General features: G+C 40.8%; 1 protein-coding gene across 1 annotated transcript in view; it reads right to left on the bottom strand.

The window, feature by feature from the left end:
- The window catches only part of DOCK5 (dedicator of cytokinesis 5), a 218,797-nt gene that overhangs the window by 175,038 nt on the left and 17,720 nt on the right, over positions 1–26,039 (bottom strand). Inside the window, exon 2 of the mRNA XM_023736758.1 lies at positions 3,258–3,341. Within this exon, the coding sequence (XP_023592526.1) occupies positions 3,258–3,341 (84 nt within the window). The remainder of the gene's footprint in view (positions 1–3,257; positions 3,342–26,039) is intronic.

Here is a 26,039-nt window from a genome sequence, read left to right as displayed (position 1 = left end):
CTCCTCAAGACAATTAGAAAAGCTGGACAAAAACAACATACATAAACATTAGAGAGCTAACATGGCAGTAAAGAATTACCAGGAGAAGATCTGAAAAAGGCAAAAACCCAGAAAGATGAGCCCAGCATTTGGGGCTGCTTGGCTGCTTTCCCTCTTGGCGCATCTGCTGATTTAGGAAAAGGTTCCCGAGTAGTTGAGAAGCTGAGTGGCATTTCTGAGACATGCAGAGCCGCGGGGACAAAAACGGGGGCTCTGGGATTGCCTAGGTTGGTAGGAATTTCAGACAAAACAGATTTAAGGCAAAAGGCATCTCTAGATATAAAGATATAATGATTAAATGTTTAACAAAGAATTAAAAGGTATAACTGTTTAATATAACAATTTTAAAACTGCATTAGCCTGAAAACGTAAAGCAAAAAACTGACATGTATATAAAGAGAAACAGACAAACAAGCATGGTGGAAGACTTAGCATAGTTCTCTCAATGATGGAAAAAAACAGAAACAGGTAAGTAAGGATATAGCAAATTTGAATCTAATTGACATATATAGAACTTTGCACCCAAGGATTCTAAAATACTCATTCAAGTCTACATAGAAGTTTCAAAAATTGAACATAAGCTTTTTGCCTGCATAATGGAAAAATGTGTGTCCATAGAGACTAGACAGAGTGATTAGTCTGCCTCTGACAAAGAAGTATGAATGAGTAAAGTCTGAGGGACTCAAAGGAGTCCAGGAAAGGTAAGTAGATTGTCTCTAGTGTCTTGGTGACTTTGGGATGCCATGGAATTGATTGCTGGCTGGACTGATATGGTGAAGAAGAAAGCAGAAGAGAGAGAATGGAACTGGAACAGTCCCCACAGCCCTCCCTCCACTCTCCCTGCCCCTGGGAGCTACAGGATTACACTTTGAGTTGTGTGGAATAGGAAAAGATAAGGCAAAGCCCCAACACTCTTAAAAATAATGGAAAGCAGCAGTAACACCAGAGTCTTCTGTCCAATTAGGCAGATGACTTAGCCTTTCTGTGGCCAAACTCTGCTTACTTTTCCTCTGGCTTTCCATCTCCTCTTCTCATCCTATGTCTTCCTGTCCAATCCTGGGAAGCTGCACCAGATTCTACACGACCACCTTTGCTCTTCCACCATCACAAGCATTTACATGAGCAGGAAGGATCCTGCAAATCCAGAATCCCTGTAGTAACAAGCCTCACCCTATAAGAGAAATCTACCTAGCTTCCCACCTCATTCCTATCCCAATCTTCTGAGACAGTTAATGGTCCCTAAGGGTTGTTCTTTGCTTTTACCCTCAACTTCAGTGACCTGGAAGAGTTCCTGGGTGATGCAAACAGTTAAAGTGCTCAGCTGCTAAACAAAAGGTTGGAGATTCAAGTCCACCCAAAGGTGCCTTGGAAGAAAGAGCTGGAGATCTACTTCTGAAAAATTAGCCACTGAAAACTCTATGGAGCTACGAGGGTGGGGAGGGATGGGGAGGACAAATCACTAACTAAATAGTTAAGTGTTAACTTTGGTGAAGGGAAAGACAATTAAATAGATAAGTGTTAACTTTAGTAAAGGGATAGACAACACACAGTATAGGGGAAGTCAGCACAACTTGACCCAGACAAAGTCACAGAAGTTTCCTGGACACATCCAAATACCGTGAGGGGCCAAGCTGCTGGGGCTGAGGGCTGGGGACCATAGTCTCGGGGGACATCTCGGTTAACTTTTATTACATAGTTCATAAAGAAAATGTTTTACATCCTATTTTGGTGAGTAGCGTCTAGGGTCTTAAAAGCTTACGAGCAGCCATCTAAGATACATCTATTGGTCCCATGCCAACTGGAGCAAAGGAGAATGAAGAAAACCAAAGAGACAAAGAAAAGACTAGCCCAAAGGGCTAATGGTACACATGAACCACAGCTTCCAACAGCCTGAGCCCAGAACTAGATGGTGCCCCGCTACCACCACAAACGACTCTGACAGGGATCACAATAGAGAGTCCTGGACAGAGCAGGAGAAAAATGTAGAGCAAAATTTAAATTCACAAAAAAAGACCAGACTTACTGATCTGACAGAGACTAGAGGAATCCCCAAGACTATGGCCCTCAGACACCCCACTAACTCAGAACTGAAGCCATACCTGAAGCCCACTTTTCAGACAAAGATTAGACAGGCCTAGAAAACAAACAGTAACACACAGGAGGAATGTGCTTCTTAGTTCAGTCAAATATACAAGACAAAACAGGCAACTCCTGCCCAAAAGCCAGACATGAAGGCAGGAAGGGACAGAAAAACTGGATGAATGGAAACAGGGATCCTGGGGTGGGAAAGAAGGAGAGTGCTGTCACATTGCAGGGATTGAAACCGATGTCACAAAACAATTTACGTGTATAAATTTTTGAATGAGAAACTAACTTGAGCTGTAAACTTTCACCTAAGGCACAATAAAATTAAAAAAGAAAAAAAAAAGACAACTCTATGGAGCACAGTTCTACTCTGACACATGTGGGATCACCACTGACTCCATGGCATTAAAAAAAAAAAAAGAAGTCAATGACCTAGATACACATTTGTTGTACTCTGGGGGTTTGGATCAGAAATATGGATGCATGGAGGTGCTATTCGTTTGAGGATTTAGAGAATCTGAACTAAAGCTAGAAGCCTGGGGGTGGGATGGAGACAGATATGACCTGTGCTGTTCAGACAAACCAAGAGCCCTGAGGGCCCACAACAGGTAACTGGACCACCTCCCTACCCCAATCCAGTGGGAGAAAATATACTAGCAGGCTTTCTGGACCTGCTGTAGCCCTGACCTAATTATCTGAAAGAATCGCAGCAACACCAGAAAGTCAGCTTCCTTGTTCATCCCACCAACCTGGCAACATTTAGTGCTGAGTAGAAAGAGGCACTTAATCAGCAGTGCCGCCTTAGAACTTGGCAAGCCTAATGCTCCAAGTGTCTCCGAGGGCCAACAGTGCATTTGATCATTCTGCATCCCGTGGCTGGGGCACAACAGTGTCCTCCACATATTCACATACCTCGACTCTGGTGTCTGGGTATGTGTGCACTCATGTGTGCAGCTGGCTGTTCTGAAATCACCCACAGTATGAAATTGTATAACCTAAGTACTTGCTGGATTTTTACTAGCAGCACTTCAGGAAGTAAAGCATGTTGATGTTTGCTCTAAGTGCTTTATTAATGAGTAACTTCCACTGTTTGATTCTTTTCCCCAGTCTGGCAGGAGGCCATCCAGACTTACCCTCATACATCTCCAGAATGTGAACCGTGTCGCCAATCTGCAAGGAGAGCTCCACATCTTGAGAGGCATTATAATTATAGATCGCTGAAAGTGAGAAATAAAAGGGGGGAAATCAGTGGCAGTTAAAATACATGTCATTAAATAGCACATTCAGTGGTTAATGAACTACTCATTCAACCAATAACCCTCTATTTAGTGATTTCCTGTGAATCACGCATTGTAAAGCACAGAGTGTCCTCCTGGGCCCCCATTACCAGTCTGTTACAGTCATTCCTCCACTCAACAAATATTGATTAGTTGCCTACTATGTGCCACACACTGTGTTAGACACTAACGACAGAATAACAAAACACAAAAACATGATATGATCCCTGCCCTCAAAGAAACTAACAATCTAGTGGGAGAAGAAAGACATTAAATATGTTACTATAGAAATAGCTACTTAATGAAAATTGTGATAAGCATAATGAAAGAAAACAACAGCCTACAGTGAGACCATATTTGGGGTTCTGCTGGTCTCCCTGTTCATCAGATAATAGCCAGCCTACAATAACACTGAGCTTATGATCTCCAGGGCAGAGGGGAAGCGATCGACCTGCTTCCCTACACAGTAATTGATAGCTGAAAGGCCATACGTGAGTCTCATCTACTGCCCTGTAAAAGACCAGCACAGAGCGCAATGAAGGATGGCAGCCTTGCACCAGTTCTAAGCACCCTGGGAAAATGGGTTGCCTCAGCACTGACTACCCCTTTCTGAATAAGATGACCTCAATCACCGCAGTCCTTAGGACTAGCAAGGACAGGGCGAGGTCATAAAAACAATAACTCTTACAACACAATAAGAAGACAAACAACCCAATTAAAAATTAACAAGAGTGTTGAATAGATATTTTACCAAAGAATATACATGAAAGGCTAATAAGCACATAAAATAATGTTCGACATTATTAGTCTTTAACCCATTGCCATTGAGTCGATTCCAACCCTTGTTGTTAGGTACCTACAAGTCAGTTCCAAATCATAGTGACCCTACGTACAACAGAACAAAACACTGCCAGGTCCTGCGCCATCCTCACAATCATTGCTAAGTTTGAGTCCATTGTTGCAGCCACTGTGTCAATCCATTTTGTTTAGGGTTTTCCAATGTAAATTAAAACCACAATCACATACCACTTCATGCCCATTAAAACAGTTATAATAAAAAAGATAGATAATTGGCAAGAACAATGAGAAATTGGGAACCTCATACATTGCTGGTTGCAAGAGAAAATGGTGCAATCTTGTCAGAACACAGTTTAGCAGTTTCTAAAATTTAAACATGAATCTACTATGTTGTTGTGCACCATCGAGTCTATTGCGACTCATAGCAACCTTTTACGACAGAGAAGAACTGCCCCGTAGGATTTCCTAGCCTGTATTCTTTACACGAAGGGGACCTGGTGGAGCAGTGGGGTTAAGCATTCCAATGCTAACCAAAAGCTCAGCGGTTCGAACTCACCAGCCTCTCTGTAGGAGATAGATGTGGCAGTCGGCTACCATAAAGATTACAGTCTTTGAAGCCCTATGGGGCAGTTCTACTCTGTGCTATAGGGTTGCTAGGAGTCAGAATCAACTCAATGGCAATGGGTTTGGTTTTAGAAACTTTACAGGAGCAGATCACTTGGACTTTTCTGCGGAGGAGCTACTGGGTAGGTTCGAACCCCTGAGCTTTCTGTTAGCAGCCAGATGCTTAACCACTGTGTCATCAGGGCTCCTTAGATTTACTATATGACCCAGCAATTGTACTCCTAGCTATCCATCCAAGAGAAATGAAAACATATTTACACATGAAGACTTTGAGTGAATCTTCATAGCAGCTTTGGTAGGCAGAAAAATGACCCTCTATAAGATCTATGTCAATTCCCTGGAGCCTGTAAACATTAAAGATGTGATTACATTAGGATCTGAGAGGAGGAGCTGATCCTGGATTATCCAGGTAAGCCCTAAATATAATCATATTATCCATATAAAAGAGATGCAGTGAGAGTTTTGAGAGACGCAGAAAAGGAGAAGGCAATACAAAGATGGAGGCAGAGGCTGAGTGATGTGACTTCAAGCCAAGGAATGCCAGCAATACAAGAAGCTAGAAAACGCAAGAAACAAAATCTCTCCTAAAGCCTCTAGAGGGAGTGTGGCCCTGCCAACACCTTGATTTTGGACTCCTGGCCTCCAGAACTGTGAGAGAATAAACTCCTGTTGTTTTAATCCACCAAGTTTGTGGTAATTTACTACAGCAGCCACAAGAAACTAACACAGCAGCATTATTCATAACAGCCCAAAAATGGACACAATCCATCAACTGCTGAATGGATAAACAAAATACAGGATATCCACACAATGGATATAAGGAGCAGTAAAAAGGAAAGACGTATAGACACAAGCTACAACATGGACGAACCTCAAAAACACTATTTTAAATGAAAGAAGCCAGATGCGAAAGGCTGCGTATTGTATGATCCCATTTACACGAAATGTCCAAAAAAGGCAAATCTAGTGACAGAACACAAATAGGTTGCCTGGGCCCAGGGGTGGGAATAGTGACTGACCACAAATTAGGGATCTTTTTGGGGAAGCGGAAACTTTCTAAAACTGTAGTCTGGTGATATTTGCACAATTCTGAAATTTTACTAAAACTCATTGAACTGTACACCGAAAACGGGTGAATTTTATGTTATGCAAACTATACTTTCAATGAAACTGGCTTTCTTTTATTTTTTAAAGTAGATTTATTTCTTGCCCTCACTCTCCGGAGGAGTGATCTGCATCCTTCCCAGAAAAAAGAACCACCTTGGAGATTCACTCCAGACATTTAACTGAGGAACCAAGGAGCCTGTAACGTTCCCCATCTCTGCAGGCTTGATAAGTGCATGAAGATGGTCAGTTGATCTTTCTGCCATATCCCACAGGGGTCACTGAAAAAATCCTACTCATAATTAGGGAAGAAAGGAGTCTGTCGTTGTCAGTGCCAGGCATACACTGTTCTCCCTGAGCCTGCAATGCATACAACACTTGCAGCTTGGCAATAGGCTTGTCCTTGGTCACAGTCGATCTATCAGTGACTGGGAAGAAATACAACTCCAGCCACGTCTCTTTCAAGTGGTCTCTCTTTTTGAAGGAAGTCATCCAAATAGCATTCTTCTGCCATTTTGGCACAGAAGCCTGGACAAATTATATTGGAATTTATTTACTATTGGCTTTTGGACTAGACTATGAATTCAGCACAAGGGTTGGCTTGTCAGAGGGAAAAGAAATTTTAAAGGGATGAAGTAGGTTAAGATATATAGCACAGAATTCAGGAGTTAGTTCCCGATTCCTATACATGTTCACAGGTCACTGGGCTACAGCTACTATTCCACTGAAGGTCCAACTCCTTCATCTTACTGCTACTTTACTCAAATGTTTTGCCCATTAAGTATGTGACTGCTTTTCTACAGAAAATGTAGACCACACATCCTTGACTCCCGCTAACCCCCATTCACTGCTTTTCACTGAAGTGGTTTCTTCCACTGGCCCCCCTCTCAGATGGAAACAGGAAGTGGTGAAGTCACTGTGTCACAGTGTGTTGGTGTAATGATCAAGCTTCATCACTTCCTGGTTCCAAGTCATCAGGGAAGTAAGCAGAAGTTTTCAAGGGCAACAGCTAGCAGTGGTAGTTTCAAGCATAAACATCTACCAAGTACTGCTGCAAACACACCACACACACACACACACACACACACACACACACACACACACATGCACTGTAGGCCCATAACATTTCCTTAAAATTCCTAAGCCTGACAAAGAGTTCCAAAAATTGTCCCAGCCTAATTATCCACCTTTGCTTCCAATATCTGCAAGATTCCATCCTCTGCTCCAGTCTTATGTCCTCCCTTATGTAGTGTACTCAATTCATGGTTTATCTGGAATAATAGCCTGTCCAAATCCTACATCCACAATTCAACAAATGGCTTCTGAATACCTATTACTCCATACGGTCTCTTTCTACTCTGACTTCCCACAACAATTTTGCCTTTCAACACAATTTGGGTACTTAATCACAAATAATCTTGTGTTATCACCTACACCAATTAGAGGGTAAATCACAAACGGGGACCCTGCTACACGTTACCTTTGTGTCTTTCACATTACAAGGCACCGGATCGGATTCAAAAAAGGTGCTCAGGCATAACAATGACTTTAATTTAAAAAGAATATTTTATTTCTTCTATATAACCCACCAATCACCACTTCTTCTAAAAACTCAAAGACACTTGTTCTGCTTTCCTCAGAAGAGGTAGCTTTCCTCAGAAGAGGTGCACCTGCCTTGGCGTTTTGTACCACTCAAGAAAGGGATATTAAACTTTTCTCTCAATTCCCTTAACCCTCTTTCCTTGGCGCCTTCTGGCCTAGGAGTGATAAGGAGACCCCGCTGTTACTAACCACCACCTGTCAGTTTGTGTTACTGTGTTGGCTTGCATGTAATGCTATGATGCTTGAAGCTGTTGCTGTGTGCTGTTGAGTCGATTCCAACTCATAGCAACCCTACAGCACAGAGTAGAACTGTCCCCATAGGGTTTCCTAGACTGTAATCTTTATGGAAGCAGACTGCCAGGTCTTTTCTCCTGCATAGCAGCTGGTAGGTTCGAACTTCTGACATTCTGGTTAGCAGCCAAGTGCTTAACCATTGCATCACCAGGGCTCCTTTGCTGGAAGCTATGCCACTGGTATTCAAATACCAGCAAGGTCACCCATGGTGGACAGGTTTCAGCAGAGCTTCCACACTAAGACAGACTAGGAAGAAAGGTCTGGCAGTCTACTTCCAAAAATTAGTCAGTGAAAACCCTGTGGATCACAACAGAATATTGTCCAATACAATGCTGGAAGATGAAAGCCCCTAGGTTGGAAGGCACTCAAAACCCACAGTGTCTGCAACAATGGACTCGAGTATCCTAACAATAGTGAAAACAGAGTAGGACTAGGTAATGTTTCATTCTGTTGTACCTGGGGTCGCCTTGAGTCTGAGCCGACTCAAGGGCAACTGACAACAACAACACGGTTACTAAACCCCATTCACTGCACTAACCTGTGTGGCTTCCCTGTACCCTGCCCACATCTTGGCAAACAATTCCTTTATTAAACTCTCCTCAACTTATCACCCCTCCACCCACCAAAAAAAAGAAAGGTATATCAAAATCACATCCCCTGACACTTTCTGCTTACCACACAAGAGAGAATCTGCCTTTCAATTCACTTGGGAAGCACGCATTGCCTTTCACTAGCGTTAAAAATTCATTGCTTAGAAGATGTTTGTACAATCTGCTTTCTGTATTTGGATAGAAGTACCAGCAAGGTACTTATAGCTGCCATCTATTTATTCCAACTCTACTGCAGAATGATGTTCTTCCCAGCCCACCCTAACATACCTCACATTTACATTGTATTGTTTTACTTTCATAAACAATATACCATAGTTGTTGTTGAGTGCCCTCCAACCAATTCCAGTCTGACTCACAGTGACCCCATAGGACAAAGCAGAACAGTCCCAAAGAGATTCCTAGGCTGTAATCTTTACAGGAGCAGATCACCAGGTCTTTTCTCCTGCAGAGCCGCTGTTGGGTTCAAATCACAGATCTTTTGGTTAGCAGCTGAGCACTTTACCATAGTAATCTTGTGGAACAGATGCCACGCACTGCATTACTTAATGAAGAAACTGAGGCTCAGAGGGGTTAAACACTTTGCCCAAGGTAACCTAGCTCACAAGCAGCAGAACTGTTACCAAATCTTGGTTTTGTGATGTCCCACTCATCACATTTTACCAGGCTGTTCAATGACAGCAAAGGCATGCCTCAGAGTGGCAAAGTCCTTCACCTGGAAAAGCCTATAAAAAAAGAGAAGAGCATAACAGAGTCTGAATATATTGTCTGGCCTTAGATTTCTTTCATTAAATGAGACTCCAACTACAAAAACAAGCTTTATCATACAAATCAATGACTGGTGATCACTTTGTTAGTCTGGTGCTATTTAGAGAATAGGCATACTAATACACTTGATGAATCATTTTTTCTTCCTAGTATGTGAATACTTGAAATAGAGAAAGATAAAGGGGAATCAAAGAAAAAACCTTAGGGTTAAAACAAAACCAGCTTTGTTGTTGTTAGCTCCCTTGTGTCGGCCTCCAACTCATGGTGACCCCCGATTCATAGTGACCCTCATGTGTGACAGGTAGTTTCAGCTTTACCACTTATAAATTCCATGACCTTGAAGGAGTTACTTAATCTGGGCCTCAGTTTCTCATTTGTAAAATAGGGACTGGATCTAAAGGTCCCCTTGGCTCTGACATCCTCTTATTTATAAGGGGATGATAAGAAGCAAGGGAAACAAGACGTGCGGTTTTGAACTAGCAGGCACCACCACAATCTCTTGTTTTGTCTGAGGAAATTAAACAAGAAACGGGGAGTTGCTGTATATAAACTGCCTAGCTGGCTGCTATGTGCAAGGTTGGGAAAGACAAATTGCTAGAATTCTTCCCTAAGCAGTTTACTGTTTATATCAGGAAAATGTAATTTTGCAGAGCCAAGTAGACAAGACAGTATGTCTACAGAATGTAAAATGGTCTGCATTTTACCAAATTCTTGATTTGGCTTTTTCTTCTAAACCACAAATAGAGAGGAACAAAAAGAAATTTGAAGTCCTGGGATTATGTGATAAGAAACCAAGAGAACAGATTTATTAGCTCCAAAATGAGAATCAGTTTTGATGATGAAACGTCTGAGGGTTACTAGTAATTAATTTTTCTGGTAAATTAGGTTCTTTCAGGAATCCTCAAATTACAAACCCCTAAAGAATAACTAAAACATTAAATTTTTTACTCATTTGATAGAAACTACAGAAGATCTAATAGCAAACACAGAACGAGGTCTCAATTTGAGTTGCACACTATCCTGAATATTAAAAGGATGATCAAACACTCTTTTTCATTATTATCTTGATCTGCCTAGTTTCAACCTTTAGTATTATAAAAACTAATGAGGTTATCTTATCTTTGATCTTCACCCTGGTTTTAATGCCATGGTATCCTGCAAAGGTCAAGTGGACATTCTTCTGCTCTTTAATTACATTTACTATGAGTCACCTCAGAAGAAAATCCCGGTGATTTACTTCCGAAAAATTAGCCATTGAAAACCACCCAGATAGAAAAACTCAGCTACTGAAGATACTATGGAGCACAGTTCTACTCTGATACACATGGGGGAGTCACCTTGAGTCAGAATCGACTCAACAGCAACTGGTAATAAAGATCAGAGAATTAGATTCAACATAGGTAGACTCAATGCAGGAATTATACCAAGAAGGAAAAAAAAAAAAACCATGGTTTTAGGCTGATAATTACAATTAGGCTCCAAACTAGTCTTTTTGCATTGAGACGACCATCATGCTGTCCCTCAGATCTATCCAGGCCAAGGGTGATCAGACTAGGACATCAGTTTATACCACTCACCAACAATATTCCCCAAGAGCAGGCTCTCATGGAAGTCTTAAAGCTCATCTTCTAGACTGTTTAGGAAAATAGAAGATTTAATGGCTAACTTATCATTTAGAAATTTCTATTTTAAGGGTTATATATCTATTTGTGGATGAAGAGATGAATATTTTTAATTGGAGAGAGAGTTTTCAGATAGAGACTCAACTATGGTGTACAGATTGCCTGACTGGTATCAAGTGATAAGCCATGTCGTTTAAATTAATATTAAATTAAATTTACTTGAAATGTTTAACGGTAGAAAGCTGAACTAGAGATAATTCAAAATTACAGAACACAGAGTCTATGTTCTACAAACCTGAAGAGGTTTTTCTCACAGCTTCCCCATCTACTAGAGGCAACAGGACATTCTTCACATGGTTTTGTGAAGCTCAAAAAGATTTATGCAGAGACAGCACTGTGACTAACACCTAGTAGGCACTGAATAAGTGGCAGTCACCTACCTCTTTCCCCCTTCTTCTTTCTTATACTGTCCAGCTTCCCATTTTGAGAATGGTGGCACCTACATCCTCAAAGATAGACATAACCACTCACACTAATAAGCCAGTGGGAGTCATCTGATGAAAAGTGTGAACCAGAAAGGACTGTGGAGGTAATAGAATAAGTTAGTCTGGACAAGCTTTCCAAGGTAAATTACTGAACAATGAACCCCAGGCGTCCTTGAGGATAGCAAAGTCATTTTATCGCAAGCAATTAAGTATAGCTCTCACCCTGGTGGCGCAGTGGTTAAAAGTTCAACTGCTAACCAAAAGGTCGGCAGTTTGAATCTACCAGCCGCTCCTTGGAAACCCAATGGGGCAGTTCCACTTTGTCCTACAGGGTCGCTATGAATAGTAATTGACTTGACGGCGACGGTTTTTTTGTTTGTTTGTTTTTGTCTTCCCCAAAAACAGCACTAAGGTAAGGGAATATTTTAGTATTTTAATTATTTCCTTGCTGCCCTTTCCAAGTGCTTCTGCAGTGGTTTCACCAAGGAAATCAAAAACCTAAACCAAACCAAACCCAATGCCGTTGAGTCGATTCTGACTCATAGTGACCCTATAGGACAGAGAAGAACTGCCCCATAGGGTTTCCAAGGTTGTAATTTTTACATTTATTTGCCACATTTATTTTCTGCAGAGCAGCTGGTGGGTTTGTACCACCAACCTTTCGGTTAGCAGCCAAACACATAACCACTGGGCCACCAGGGCTCCCTTTTTAACCAAGGAACCAGGTATAGTTATTCAGAATACCAATGATGCCCTCAATCATGTACTCACTACAGCACTCCCAATCTGGATGTAATATTAAAGTTTTACATTCTGGTGTTATTTACATCTAGAGTTCTATCAGTTTCTTTTTTTTCCCAATTGATCTGTTGTTAATAAAAACCAATAAAGCAAAAGAGAAAAAAGCTGAGGACAACAAAGGCAGGGTTTTAATGATGAAGGAAAAAGACTAACTTACTAACAAGCCCAGAACACCTTCCCACAAATCAAATAAGGTATCATTATCAGGTTCTCCTTGGTATACATTCTTATTAAATAAAAAGTAAACAGATCTAAGATAAAAATTGTTAGATGTAAGATTCTGTTGCGTTTACCGCATCCAAACAATGGATAGAAATCATAATTGAGGAATAGAGAACCTGAGGATAAAAGCCAGAGATGACTGTCGGATCTAGAAAAAGCCCTTTAGAATAACAGTCAGAAATGTCAGTGACTATTTCCTCCATAGGGAAACCCTGGTGGCGTAGTGGTTAAGAGTTCGGCTGCTAACCAAAAGGTTGGCAGTTTGAATCCACCAGGAGCTCCTTGGAAACCCTATGGGGCAGTTCTACTCTGTCCTACAGTGTTGCTGTGAGTCAGAATCGACTCGACAGCAATGGGTTATTTCCTCCATAAAGAGCCCTGGTGGTGCAACAGTTAAGCTCTCAGCTATAAGGCAGTTCGAACCAAGCAGTGGTTCTGCAGGAGAAAAGACCTGATGATCTGCTCCCGTAAAGATTACAACCTAGGAAACCCTATTCTGTCCTATCAGGTTGCTATGGAAATCGACTCATGGCACACAACAAAAACAACTTTCACCATACATACATGGATGTGAGATGAACTCATTTAAACAAGAAAAGGAATGAGCCCCAACCAGGCTGCAAAACCCGTTCATTTGAAAACATCAACTTGAGAAGGCAGCAACTCCTGACCTAGACTGACTTCCCAGTAGGGTGTCCAGCCTAAAGCCTGTCAGAGGGCAATCCCTGGCCAGACTTCCTTAAACTATGGACTAGTCTCAGGAGCGTCTTAGAACTGAATCTCAGCTTCTTCACTATTATACACACCAGAGTCACATCCTACTGAAAGCACAGTGAGAAAACATAATGTATGTATGTGTGACCCGGAGGGAAGGTGGGATGAGAAGAGCAGGCAGTGGGGAAAAAGCCAGAAACTGATGAGCTCCGGGAAATCATTTGGTCAAATCTCCTTGTTTCATAAATGATGAAAAAGAAGCCTAGAATATATGAACGTGTGTGTGTGTATGTATATGTATGTATGTATATATGTATGTATATGTATACTTGCATATGTATACCAAAAAAACAAACTCGCTGCCGTGGAGTCGATTCTGACTCATAACAACCCTATAGGACAGAGTAGAACTGTCCCATAGGATTTCCAAAGAGCGGCTGGTGGATTTGAACTGACACCTTTTGGTTAGCAGCCAAGTTCTTAAGCCACTGCGCCACCAGGGCTCCAATGCATATGTATATATATGTGTATATATACATTTGTGAAGGGAGGCAGGCAAGGAGGGAGAAAGGAAGAAAGTTGAAAAATCAGCCCACCAAAGATACTTTTCCCAGCTTTGCCATAAAACCACCATTCTGGACTCAGGAGTAAGTGATCTAATCTTTTTATAAAGTGATATTTTGTTAACTGATATTTCACCTGCCTATTACAGCTGTTGTATGAATGAGAAGAAACATAAAAGTAAGTAATAATGGCAATGTCTTCAGAACCCAGATTTTTCAGGATAAGCGACAAGAAAGGCAAATACAAGAAGTAAGTAAAAATTTTGGGATGATCTATTTGAATTGGAAGTATCAATATGAACTCTGAACGTTTTTCTTTCTAAAAAGTATATGTTTCACTCCCACTTGTGGCCAGAGTGGAATATCAGGGACCAGATCAACAGTCCTGCCTTAAACAACTGAAGACTGAGCAAAATGTAGAATATAATGGTTTCAGACACTGACAACAGGCAATATAGGGCAGTGATGCCTCAGGGAAGAGAGATAAATGAGGTAAGTCTATTATGACTGTCCAGCTTACTGCTTGGAAAGTTTCCTGGCCACAGGGCAGAGAGGAACTCAAACAGAACCCAGCAGTCCAACCTGAGATGAGGAAAGATTTGAAAATTCATTCAGGGAGGGCAAGGTGGCTAGTATGTCTAGGGAAGAGAATCAGAGAGCAGAGGGCCACAGAGAGAAAGACAGAGCTGTAGATCTGCAAAAGGTTCCCCTTGAGTCTTCAGCTGAGGACTGGTGAGCACATACCAGTACATATGAGGAAAATTCCTGAAGCCCAGGAAAGCACCACCAGAAAAGAGCAGGAAGAACAATGCCGCACTCTCACAAAGGGCTGGGAAGGGTCCACATTCCCCACAACTAGAGTGGAAAAACCTTGTAAAACTTGGAGCACTGGGCTGAGTACTCAGAAGAGTGCTGCCTCAGTAGTGGAGCCAAATTTGCTCTAGACTAAAGGCTGTACTGGTCCTGCCTAACAGAACTTAAACACAAACTTCAAAAGGATAAAAGTTTCCTAATAACTGCACTCCACAACAAAAACATGGCTCAAACACCCAACAAGGTAAAATTTACAATGTCTGACATTCAATCCAAAACTACCAGGCATGCAAAGAAGGAAAAAAATGAATCAATAAATGCCCATCAACAGATGAATGGATAAACAAACTATAGCACTTACACGCAATGGAATACAATGTAACAATAAAGAACAATGATGAATCTACGAAACATCTCACAACGTGGATGAATCTGGAGGGCATTATGCTGAGTGAAATAAGTCAATCACAAAAGGGCAAATATTATATGAGACTACTATTATAAAAGCTCATGAAAAGGTTTACATACAAAAAGAAACAATCTTTGATAGTTACGAGGGAGGGGAGGGGTGGGGAAGGAAAAAATCTAATAGATAATAGATAAGTGATAACTTTGATGAAGGGTAAGACAGTACACAATACCAGGGAAGCCAGTGCAACTTGTCCAAGGCAAGGTCATGGAAACTTCATAGATACATACAAACTCCCTGAAGGACTGAATTACCGGGCTGAGGGTTGGGGACCATTGTCTCAGGGGACATCTAGTCAAGTGGCATAACATAGTTTATAAAGAAAATGTTCTATGTCCTACTTTGGTGAGTAGTGTCTGGGGTCTTAAAAGCCTGTGAGTAGCCATCTCTAAGATCTCCACTGGTCCCACCCCATCTGGAGCAAAGGAGAATGAAGAAAACCAAAGACATAAGGGAAAGATGAGTCCAAAGGACTAATTGGACCACAACTACCACAGCCTCCACCAGACTGAATCCAGCACAACTAGATGGTGCCTGGCTACCACCACCGACGGCTCTGACAGGGATCACAACAGAGGGTCCTGGAAAGAGCTGGAGAAAAATGTAGAACAAAATTCTAACTCACAAAAAAAGACAAGACTTACTGGTCTGACAGACACTAAAGAAACCCCAAGAATATGGCTCCCAGACACTCTTTTAACTCAGTACCGAAGTCACTGCTGAGGTTTACCCTTCAGCTAAAGATTAGACACGCCCATAAAACAAAATGAGACTAAAGGGGCACACCAGCCCAGGGCAAGGACTAGAAGGCAGGCGGTGACAGGAAAGCTGGTAATAGGGAACCCACGGTTGAGAAAGGAGAGCGTTGACATGTCATGGGGTTGGTAACCAATGTCACAAAACAATCTGTACTAATTTTTTAATGAGAAGCTAGTTTGGTCTGTAAACCTTCATCTAAAGTACAATTTTTTAAAAAAATGAATCAATAGAAAAAGACCCAGAAATTATATAGATAAGGATTCATCTTGGGGAACAACTTAGTCAACTGGCATAACATAGTTCATAAAGATCTCACCCCATCTGGAGCAAAAGAGAATGAAGAAAAATGAAGACATAAGGGAAAGATTAGTCCAAAGGACTAATGGACCCCAACTGCCACAGCCCCACCAGACTGAGTCCAGCACAACTAGATGGTGCCCGGCTACCACCACTGATGGCTCTGACAGGGATCACAAACAGAGGGTCCTGGAAAGAGCTGGAGATGAATGCAGAATAAAACGTTCTACATTCTAGTTTGGTGAGCAGCATCTAGAGTCTTAAAAGGTTGGGAGCAGCCATCTAAGATACAACTCTACTCGTATGTAGCAAAAGAGAATGAAGGAAACCAAAGGCTCTAAGAAGAAACTAGTCCACAGAACTAATGGCCCATATGAACCACAGCCTCTTCTAGCCTGAGACCAGAAGAACTAAATGGTGCCTGGCTACCACTACAGACAGTTCTGACCAGGGACACAATAGACAGTACAGGATAGAATGGGACAAAAACGTAGAACAAAATTCAAATTCTTAAAAAAAGCCAGACCTACTGGACTGAGAGAGACTAGAGGAACCCCCAAGACTATTGCCTGAAGATACCCTTTGAACTTGGAACTGAAGCTGTTTCCGGAGATCACCTTTCAGCCATATAATAAGTTGGCATATAAAATAAAACAGTATCACCTGCAAGTAATGTGCTCCTTAAACAATCAACTATATGAGACCAAATAGTCAACATCTACCCAAAAGCAAAGATGAGAAGACAATGAAGGGAAGAGAAGCTAGATCAATGGAAACAGAAGAAACAGGATAGAAATAATGAGAATGCTAATATATTGAAAATTGTAACCAATAACACGGAACAATTTATATAAAAATGTTAAATGGGAACCTAATTTGCTGTGTAAACTTTCACCTAAAACACAATAAAATATTATTAAAAAGAAAAAGGATTCAAGTCATACAAAGTACTTTCTTTGACTACAATGAAATTAAAATAAAAATCAATAACAGAAAGATACTTAGAAAATCCAAAAATATTTGGAAACTAAACAGCACATCTCTAAAAAACTCATGATTATTCAAAAATCAACATATTAAACCTACAAAAGAAAAAAACATAGGCTCATCTTAACAGGTGAGGAAAAAGCATTTGACAAAATTCAACACGCATTCACGATAAAAACTGCGAGTAAACTAGGAACAGAAGGGAACTTTCTCAACCTGATAAAGAGCATTCACAGTATACCTATAACTAACAATATAGTCATGCATGCTGTACGATGTCCGTTTTAAGCAACATCCAATGTCATATACATCTGTGGTCCCATAAGGTTATACAGAGCTGAGAGGAGGAGGAGCCTACAGCCCCACCCTATCCAGGAGAGAAGCAAAGAGAAAGGTCGCAGTCATGCATCGCTTAACGTCCGTGATACATTCTGGGAAATAGGACGTATGTGATTTGGACGTTGTGCAAACACTGTATTACATACACACCCGCCTCCTTCCGGGTCCCTTCCCCCTCAGTTCGCTGCTTGCTCAGGCACAGGCCTAGCCAGCCACACCCTCCCTATGCCCTTCTCCCTCCTCCTTACCTGTGAACCTTTCTCCTTCTCTCGCTCCTTTGGGGGCAGGGCTACAAGCTCTTCCTCCTCCCTGCACTGTATAACATTATGGGACCACGGAGGATAAGCAGTCCGACGGACATTATGCAGCACATGACTTGTAAGGTGTTTGCACAACGTCCATATCACATAACGTCCTACTTCACAGAACGTATAGTGGACGTTAAATGATGCATGACTATATACCTGGTGGCACAGTGGTTAAGTGCTCAGCTGCTAACAGGAAGCTTGGTGGTTCGAACCCACCAGCCACTCCATGGGAGAAAGATGTGGCAATCTGTTTCCATAAAGATTTACTGCCTTGGAAACCCCAGGAGGGTAGTTCTACTCTGCCTATAGGGTCGCTATGAGTCGAAGTGAACTCGATGGCAATGGGAACATCATACTGAATTGTTAAATATTCAGGAACAAGACAAAGATGCCTACTCTCATCACTTCTATTAGGAACAAGACAAGGATGTCTGCTCTACCACTTCTATTCCACATTTTACTGGTGGTTCTAACTAGTGCAATAAGGCAAGAAAAATAAATAAAACACCAATTGGAAAGGATGAAGTAAAACTGTGTTTATTTGCAAATGACATGACCGTCTAGGTAGAAAATCCTGAAGAATTTACAAAAGAGTTAGTGGACCTAATAAGTGGCTTTATGAAGGTTTCAGGATCCAAGGTCAATATATAAAAATTCATTTTATAACTCTATACTTGCAACAAGAAATTTGAAACTGCTGGATAAAAATGTAAAGTGTATTTCTTCTTATGGAATTTAGGTGAAGTAGTCTACAAACCAGTGTTCCAGAGAAACTCTTTCACAAGTACCAGGAGAAACATACAAGAATGTTCATGGCATACACAGAGCTTGTAATAGCAAAACGTGAATCAACTCAGGGTCCACTGAAATACTAAATTCCAACTAAAATCCCAATGGGTTTTTAAAGAGTTTTGATACATAAGTGACAATGAAGTTTACCAGGAAGAATAAATGTGTGTAAACATTAAGAATATTTTGAAAACTTACAAGTAACAAAGAAGGACTTGCCTCAACACATTTAAAAATTTACCCTAAAGCTTCAGTAATGAAATCAAGGTGACCATCCAGAATACCAAGATCAGCTGGACAGAACAACAACAAAAAAAGAGAAATAAACTTAACTATAGGAAGGCAAATATTCAACTTAGCTATAGATGTTTGCCTTCCTATAGTTAAGTTTACTTCCTTTTTTTTTTTTTTTATTCTGTGTTTTATTGACTACGCAAAGGCATTCGACTCTGTGGATCATAACAAGTTACAGATAACATTGCAAAGAATGGAATTCCAGAACACTTAACTGTGCTCATGAGGAACCTGTACGCAGACCAAGAGGCAGTCATTCGAACAGAACAAGGGGATATTGCATGGTTTAAAGTCAGGAAAGGTATGCATCAGGGTTGTATCCTTTCATCATACTTATTCAATCTGTATGTTGAGCAAATAACCCAAGAAGATGAACTATATGAAGAAGAATGTGGCATCAGGATTGGAGGAAGACTCATTAACAACCGGTGATATGCAGATGACACAACCTTGCTTGCTGAAAGTGAAGACGACTTGAAGCACTTACTGATGAAGATCAAAAACCACAGCCTTCAATATGGATTACACCTCAACATAAAGAAAACAAAAATCCTCACAACTGAACCAACAAGTAACATCATGATAAACAGAGAAAATACTGAAATTGTCAAGGATTTCAATTTACTTGGATCCACAATCAACACCCATGGAAACAGCAGTCAAGAAATCAAACAACGCACTGCATTGTGCAAACCTGCTGCAAAAGATCTCTTTAAAGTGTCAAAAAGCAAAGTGTCACTTGAAGGACTAAGGTATGTCTGACCCAAGCCATGGTGTTTTCAATCAACTTATATGCATGTGAAAGCTGGACAATGAATAAAGAAGACCAAAGAAGAATTGATGCCTTTGAATTATGGTGTTGGCGAAGAATACTGAATATGCCGTGGACTGCCAGAAGAGCAAACAAATCTGTCTTGGAAGAAGTACAGCCAGAACGCTCATTAGAAGCGAGGATGGCAAGACTTCATCTGACATTCTTTGGACATATTATCAGTCCCTGGAGAAGGACATAATGCTTGGTAGAGTAGAGGGTCAGTGAAAAAGAGGAAGACCCTTAACGAGATGGATTGACACAGTGGCTGCAACAACAGGCTCAAGCATAACAATGACTGTGAGGATGGCACACGACCAGGCAGTGTTTCGTTCTGTTGTACATAGGGTCGCTATGAGTCAGAACAGACTCAATGGCACCTAACCACCACAACAACAGGAAGGTGGTAAATGATAAAGATGGCCATTTAAATTAAATGGAGAATAATTTATTCAATAAATGTTGTCAAAACAATTATTTTACTGGCTAGAGAAAAAATACATTATACACAAATATGTATCTTTTTTTATTTTATTGTACTGTAAGTGAAAATTTACAATTCAAGTTAGTCTTTCATACATAAGTTTATACATACATTGCTATGTGACCCTAGTTGCTCTCCCTATACTGTGACAGCACACTCCTTCTTTCCACCGTTCAACCAGCTCCTGACCCTCTTTGCCTTCTCACCTCACCTCTGGACAGGAGCTGCCCATTTAGTCTCATGTATCTACTTGAGCTAAGAAGCACATTCTTCATGAATATCATTTTACGTCCCGTAGTCCAGTCTAATCTTTGAAGAGTTGGCCTTGGGATTGGTTTTAGTTCTGGGCTGACAGAGAGTCTGGGGGCCATGCTTTCTGGGGTTCCTCCAGTCTCAGTCAGACCATTAAGTCTAGTCTTTTTACTAGAATTTGAGTTCTGCATCCCACCTTTCTCCTGCTCCATCCGGGACTCTCTATTATGTTCCCTGTCAGGGCAGTCACTGGTGGTAGCCAGGCGCCATCTAGTTCTTCTGGTCTCAGGCTGACACAGTCTCTGGTTTATGTGGCTCTTTCTGTCTCTTGGGCTAATGCGTTCCTTGTGTCTTTGGTGTTCTTCACTCTCCTTTACTCCAGGTGAGCTGGGACCAATTGGTGCATCTTAGATGGCCACTCACTACCTTTTAAGACCCCAGACTCCACTCACCAAAGTGGGATGCAGAACATTTTCGTAATAAACTTTGTTATGCAAATTGACCTAGATATCCCCTGAAACCATGGTCCCCAGACTTCCACCCCTGCTACTCTGTCCCTCGAAGAGTTGGCTTGTATTCAGGAAACTTCTCAGCTTTGCTTTAGTCCAGTTCCTGACTTCCCCTGTAGTGTGTGCTGTCCTTCCCTTCAACAAAAATAAATCTTCTACGGATTAGAGATTTAATATTTTTTTTTAAAAAGACATAAAAATACTAAAAGAAAAACATAGGACAATTTTTTATAGCTTTGGAAAAAGAAAGACCCTTTTTAGCATGGTGATCAGGCTAGAGGAACAAAAAACTACGGGTTTGGTGAGCTAAAAATTAAAACTCCTAATCGGTCACTAGGAGTCAGAATTGATGGCACATAACAACAACAACTTGGGGCAAAACGCCATAAATGACATGGAAAATGAATCACAAGCAGGCCAAATAATTATAACATATATGACAAAAGCAGATAAATACAACAAAATATTAATTTTTTCTATAAATCCTGAAGAAAAAGGAAAGTTTTTACCCCAGGGAAAAATAAGCAAAGAACCCAAAGAGGCCAATTGCAGAAGAAAAGCAAATGCCCAGTAAACGAAAATGTTCATTCTCACTTATAAAAAAGTCAAAAATATCAAGTAACAATCTCAATTTTTTCTATCACATTAGCAAATATTTAAAAATATGACAATGCCCAATGTTGGAAGGCATTCTCAAGCCTTATTAGTAACAGTACCGATGAGACTTTTTTAAAAATATGCATTACATTTTTAAAATAAACATTTTTATTGAAGTGTAACAGACAATCATTGGTACACAGCTTGGTGAATTAACAAAAAACATATGCATGTAACTATCACCCAGGTCAAGAAACAGAACATTAGGTGTACCCCAGAAGCCCCCTTTGTGACCCTCCAATTTTCTCCTCAACTATAACCAATATCTTGACACCACAGATTCCCCTTGTCTGTTTTGAACCTTTACACAATCTGAATGAATCATACATATGTACTCTTCAGTGTCTGGCTTCTGTTACTCAACAATGTATTTGTAAGATTCATCCCTGTTATTACAATTATTAGTAGTTTGCTCATATTTATTGCTATTTAGTATTCCATTTTATGAATTCACAATTTATCCATGTTGCTACTGATGGACATATGAGCCATTTCCAATTTGGGGCTATTATGGATAACGTTTCTATAACATTCTTATATGTTTTTCAGTTTGCATATGTATGCAATTCGGTTGGGTATTTATACATCCTATGCATAACTGGCGCAGCAGTTAAAGCACTTGGCTGCTAACCCAAAGGTCAGCAGTTTGAACCCACCAGTGCTCCAAGGGAGAAAGATGTGGCAGTCTGCTTCCGTAAAGATTTACAGCCTTGGAAACCCTATGGGGTAGTTCTACCCTGTCCTATAGGGTCACTATGAGTTGGCATCGACTGGACAGTTATACATAATTAGTCATCTTTTAAAAGAAAGTGAGTCAGATCTATATTCACTGACCTGGAAAGATATTCATGATATGTTGTTAAATGGATGAAAAAGAAAAAGTAAGCAAGCTGCAGAGTAATATAAGTAACATGAGTCTTCTTTTTCTTTTAAAGCAAACAGGAAGCAAAAAGCAGTCTATACATACATTTGGCTTGTATGAGCTTTGAGACAGGTGTGGAAGATACAAACTACCTTCTCAACATCGGCCACCTGAGAAGGGTGGCACGGGGGTGGGGGTCGGGGTGGGCGCAGTGAAGACAATAACTTTTTCTTTATACATCTCTATATTATTTGATTTGTAACAAAACACATAGACTGCTTTTCGAACGTCTATCTAATGAATTATAGGAAAAAAGATGAAGCTGTGCTTCTCCATACAGAGAGAAGCCTCAAGCTGACTCCTGCAAGCTCCTTCCCACCTTCTCTCAGTCTAGCTCTTTTAAACTTTTTCTCTCCTAGCTGAATACAGATTTGTTCTTACTTCATTTGTATCTTCTTTACTGCAAGGAAATGCGATGCAGAGTGACACACTTCTTTGTTCTTTTTCTTATGGATATAAAGATATACATAATCTGTGTCATGGGCTGAAAAGGTGACACTTGTTAATTTAAGGATAGTATAAAGAATATTAAGAACTAGAAGACAGTATATAAATTTGGGAAGCATAAAAAAATGCTAAAGGTAAAAAAAAAAGCCTCAGTGATTCAATCAACAAGTATTAACTGAGCACAACCTAGCCCTGTTTCAGTTGCAGGAGATATAGCAGCGAACCAAATAGAAAAGGTGATGGGGCTAAATGCTGTACAAAATAATGTTGGGTAAGGCACTGCGGGGAGTCTCTAGCAAGTGCAAACAGTTAACGCACTTGGTTGCTAACTGAAAGGTTGGAGGTTTGAGTCCACTCAGAGGTGCCTTGGAACTTGAAAGAAAAGGCCTGGAAATCTACTTCTGAAAGGCCACAGCCATTGAAAACCCTGTGGAGCATGGTTCTACTCTGAGGCACGTTGGGTTGCCATGAGTGGGAATCTACTCCACGACTTGTTTAAGGCATTTAGATAATGATGGTCAGGGGAGTCTCCCCATTTAGCAGAAAGTTAATTCTTGGAGGATTTTCACAAATTTGAATGACCACCTACCAAAAACAGCCTACCGTGCCCGCTGCCACTGAATCGATTCCGACTCATAGCAACCCTACAGGACAGAGTAGAACTGTCTCATAGGGTTTCCAAAGAGCGGCTGGAGGATTTGAACTGCTGATCTTTTGGTTAGCAGCCAAGCTTTAACCACTGCACCACCAAGGCTCCACTCTAATTTGTAAATGTGCATTCATAACTTTTTTTTTTTTAAAAAGAAGTTACTTCTCTTGACAATATCATTCTTTCCTGCTTCATTTTTTGTGCTTTTTGATATTTTGAAAGTCCTTCAATTATTCATTCTCTCAATCATAAAATTCCAGCATACTCTGTTTAGGGGACAAAGATCCAGAATGGACATTCCAAATCTTGGGCCATGGTGGGCAAGGCACTGAGCTGGAAGAAGCAAGCCAGTAGGCCCAAGCAAGAACAGACTGATTAACTACTCAGTTCCAGGGCTTTCAAACGGAAACCCTCAGCTGACTGGGGCAAAGGCCTCAGAGCAGGAGCCTGTGGGAGCAGTACTCAGGTCGGAGTGAGAGGGAATCTCTGAACCAGCTACATAGTGTGCCATTTGCTGGGCAGGCAGCTACTGATGGCACCAAGGGTGGAAGACACCATTTTTTTTTAGTAAGCATTTTTAATTTCATTGTGTTGTAGGTGAAAGTTTACATGTAAATTAGTTTCTTATTCAAAAACTGACACACAAATTGTTCTGTGACATTGGCTGCAATCCCCGCAATATGTCAGCGCTCTCCCACTTTCACTTCACACCCCGGGTTCCCTGTGTCTACTCATCCAGGTTTCCTGTCCCTTCCTGCCTTCTCGTCTTTGCTTTTGGGCAGGTGTTGCCCATTTGGTCTCGTATACTTGATTGAACTAAGAAGCACATTCCTCATTTGTGTTATTGTTTGTTTTATAGGCCTGTCTAATCTTTGGCTGAAAGGCAGACTTCAGGAGTGGCTTCAGTTCTGAGTTAGCAGGGCATCCAGGGGCCATAGTCTTGAGGGTTCCTCCAGTCTCTGTCAAACCAGTAAGTCTGGATCTTTTTTTGTGAATCTGAATTTTGTTCTACATTTTTCTCCCGTTCTGTTTGGAACCCTCTGTTGCGATACCTGTCAGCGAGGTTGGTGGTGGTAGCTGGGTATGTATCATCTAGTTCTTCTGGGCTCAGGCTGGTGAAGGCTGTGGTTCATGTAGTCCATTAGTCTTCTGGACTACGATTTTCCTCATGTCTTTGGTTTTCTTCATTCTCCTTTGCTCCGGATGGGATAGGACCAACAGATGTATTTTAGATAGCCACTCTCGAGCTTTTAAGACCCTAGATGCTACTCACCAAAGTAGGATGTAAAACATTTTCTTTGTGAACTATGTTACACCAATTGACCTAGATGTTCCCTGAGACAATGGTCCCCAGGCCTCGGCCCTAGTAACTCGGTCCCTCAAGATGTTTGGGTGTGTCTAGGAAGCTTCTATGGCTTTGCCTTGTTCAAGCTGTGCAGACTTCTCCTATATTGTGTGCTGTCTTTTCTTTCACCAAAGTTAACATTTGTCTACCACTATCTAGTTAGTGACTTCCCCTCCCTCCCTTTTCCCTCCCTTACAACCATCAAAGATTGTTTTTTTCTGTATGTAGACCTTCTCTTGAGTTTTTATAATAGCGGTCTCATAAAGTATGTGTCCTTTTGTGATTGACTTATTTCACTCAGGATAATGCCCTCCAGATTCATCCATGTTAGATATTTTGCAGATTCATCACTGTTCTTTATCATTGCATAGTATTCCATTGCCTGTACGTACCATAATTTGTTTATCCATTCACCTGTTGATGGGCACTTAGGTTGTTTACATCTTTTTGCTATTGTGAATAATGCTGCAATGCATATGTCTATTCATGTGACGGCTCTTATTTCTCCAGGATATATCCCTAGGAGTGGGATTGCTGGATTGTATGGTACTTCTAGCTTTTTAAGGAGACGCTATATTGTTTTCCACAGTTGTTGTACTATTTTACATTTCCACCAGCATAAGAGTTCCGATCTCCCCGCAACCTCTCCAATATTTCTGTTTTTTCGATTCGTGCCAGCCTTGTGGGGTGAGATGGTATCTCACTGTAGTTTTAATTTGCATTTCTCTAATGGCTAATGATCTCCAGCATTTCCTCATGTGTCTGTTGGCTGCCTGAACATCTTTTTTGGTGAAGTCTCTATTCATATCCTTTGCCCATTTTTTAATTGGATTATTTGTCTTTTTGTTATTCAGGTATTGAAGTATTCTATAGATTTTAGAGATAAGACCCTGTTGGATATGTCATAGCTAAAAATTTTTTCCCAGTCTGTAGGTTCTCTTTTTACTCTTTTGGTGAAGTCTTTTGACAAGCATAAGTGTTTATCTTTTAGGAGCTCCCAGTTACCTAGTTTATCTTCTGGTGTTTGTACATTGTTAGTTATGGCTTGTATTCTATTTGTGCCATATATTAGGGCTCCTAGTGTTGTCCCTATCTTTTCTTCCATGATCTTCATCGTTTTAGGTTTTATATTTAGGTCTTTGATCCATTTTGATTTAGTTTTTGTGTGTGGTGTGAGGTGAAAGACACCTTTTGACAAGTCTCCTCAAGCACTTCATTCCTGACTTTGAAGATGGGAAGTCTGCTTTTAGCAAGAGAAATACCGACAGCTCATGGCCTTTATAAAAGTCTTCTTTGGTTGAT

Source organism: Trichechus manatus, unplaced genomic scaffold, assembly GCF_000243295.1.
Source record: "Trichechus manatus latirostris isolate Lorelei unplaced genomic scaffold, TriManLat1.0 scaffold00091, whole genome shotgun sequence".
NCBI classification, from domain to species: Eukaryota; Metazoa; Chordata; class Mammalia; order Sirenia; family Trichechidae; genus Trichechus; species Trichechus manatus.
The sequence above is the reverse complement of the archived record's forward strand: the minus strand, read 5'-3'. Positions and strand labels throughout refer to the sequence as shown.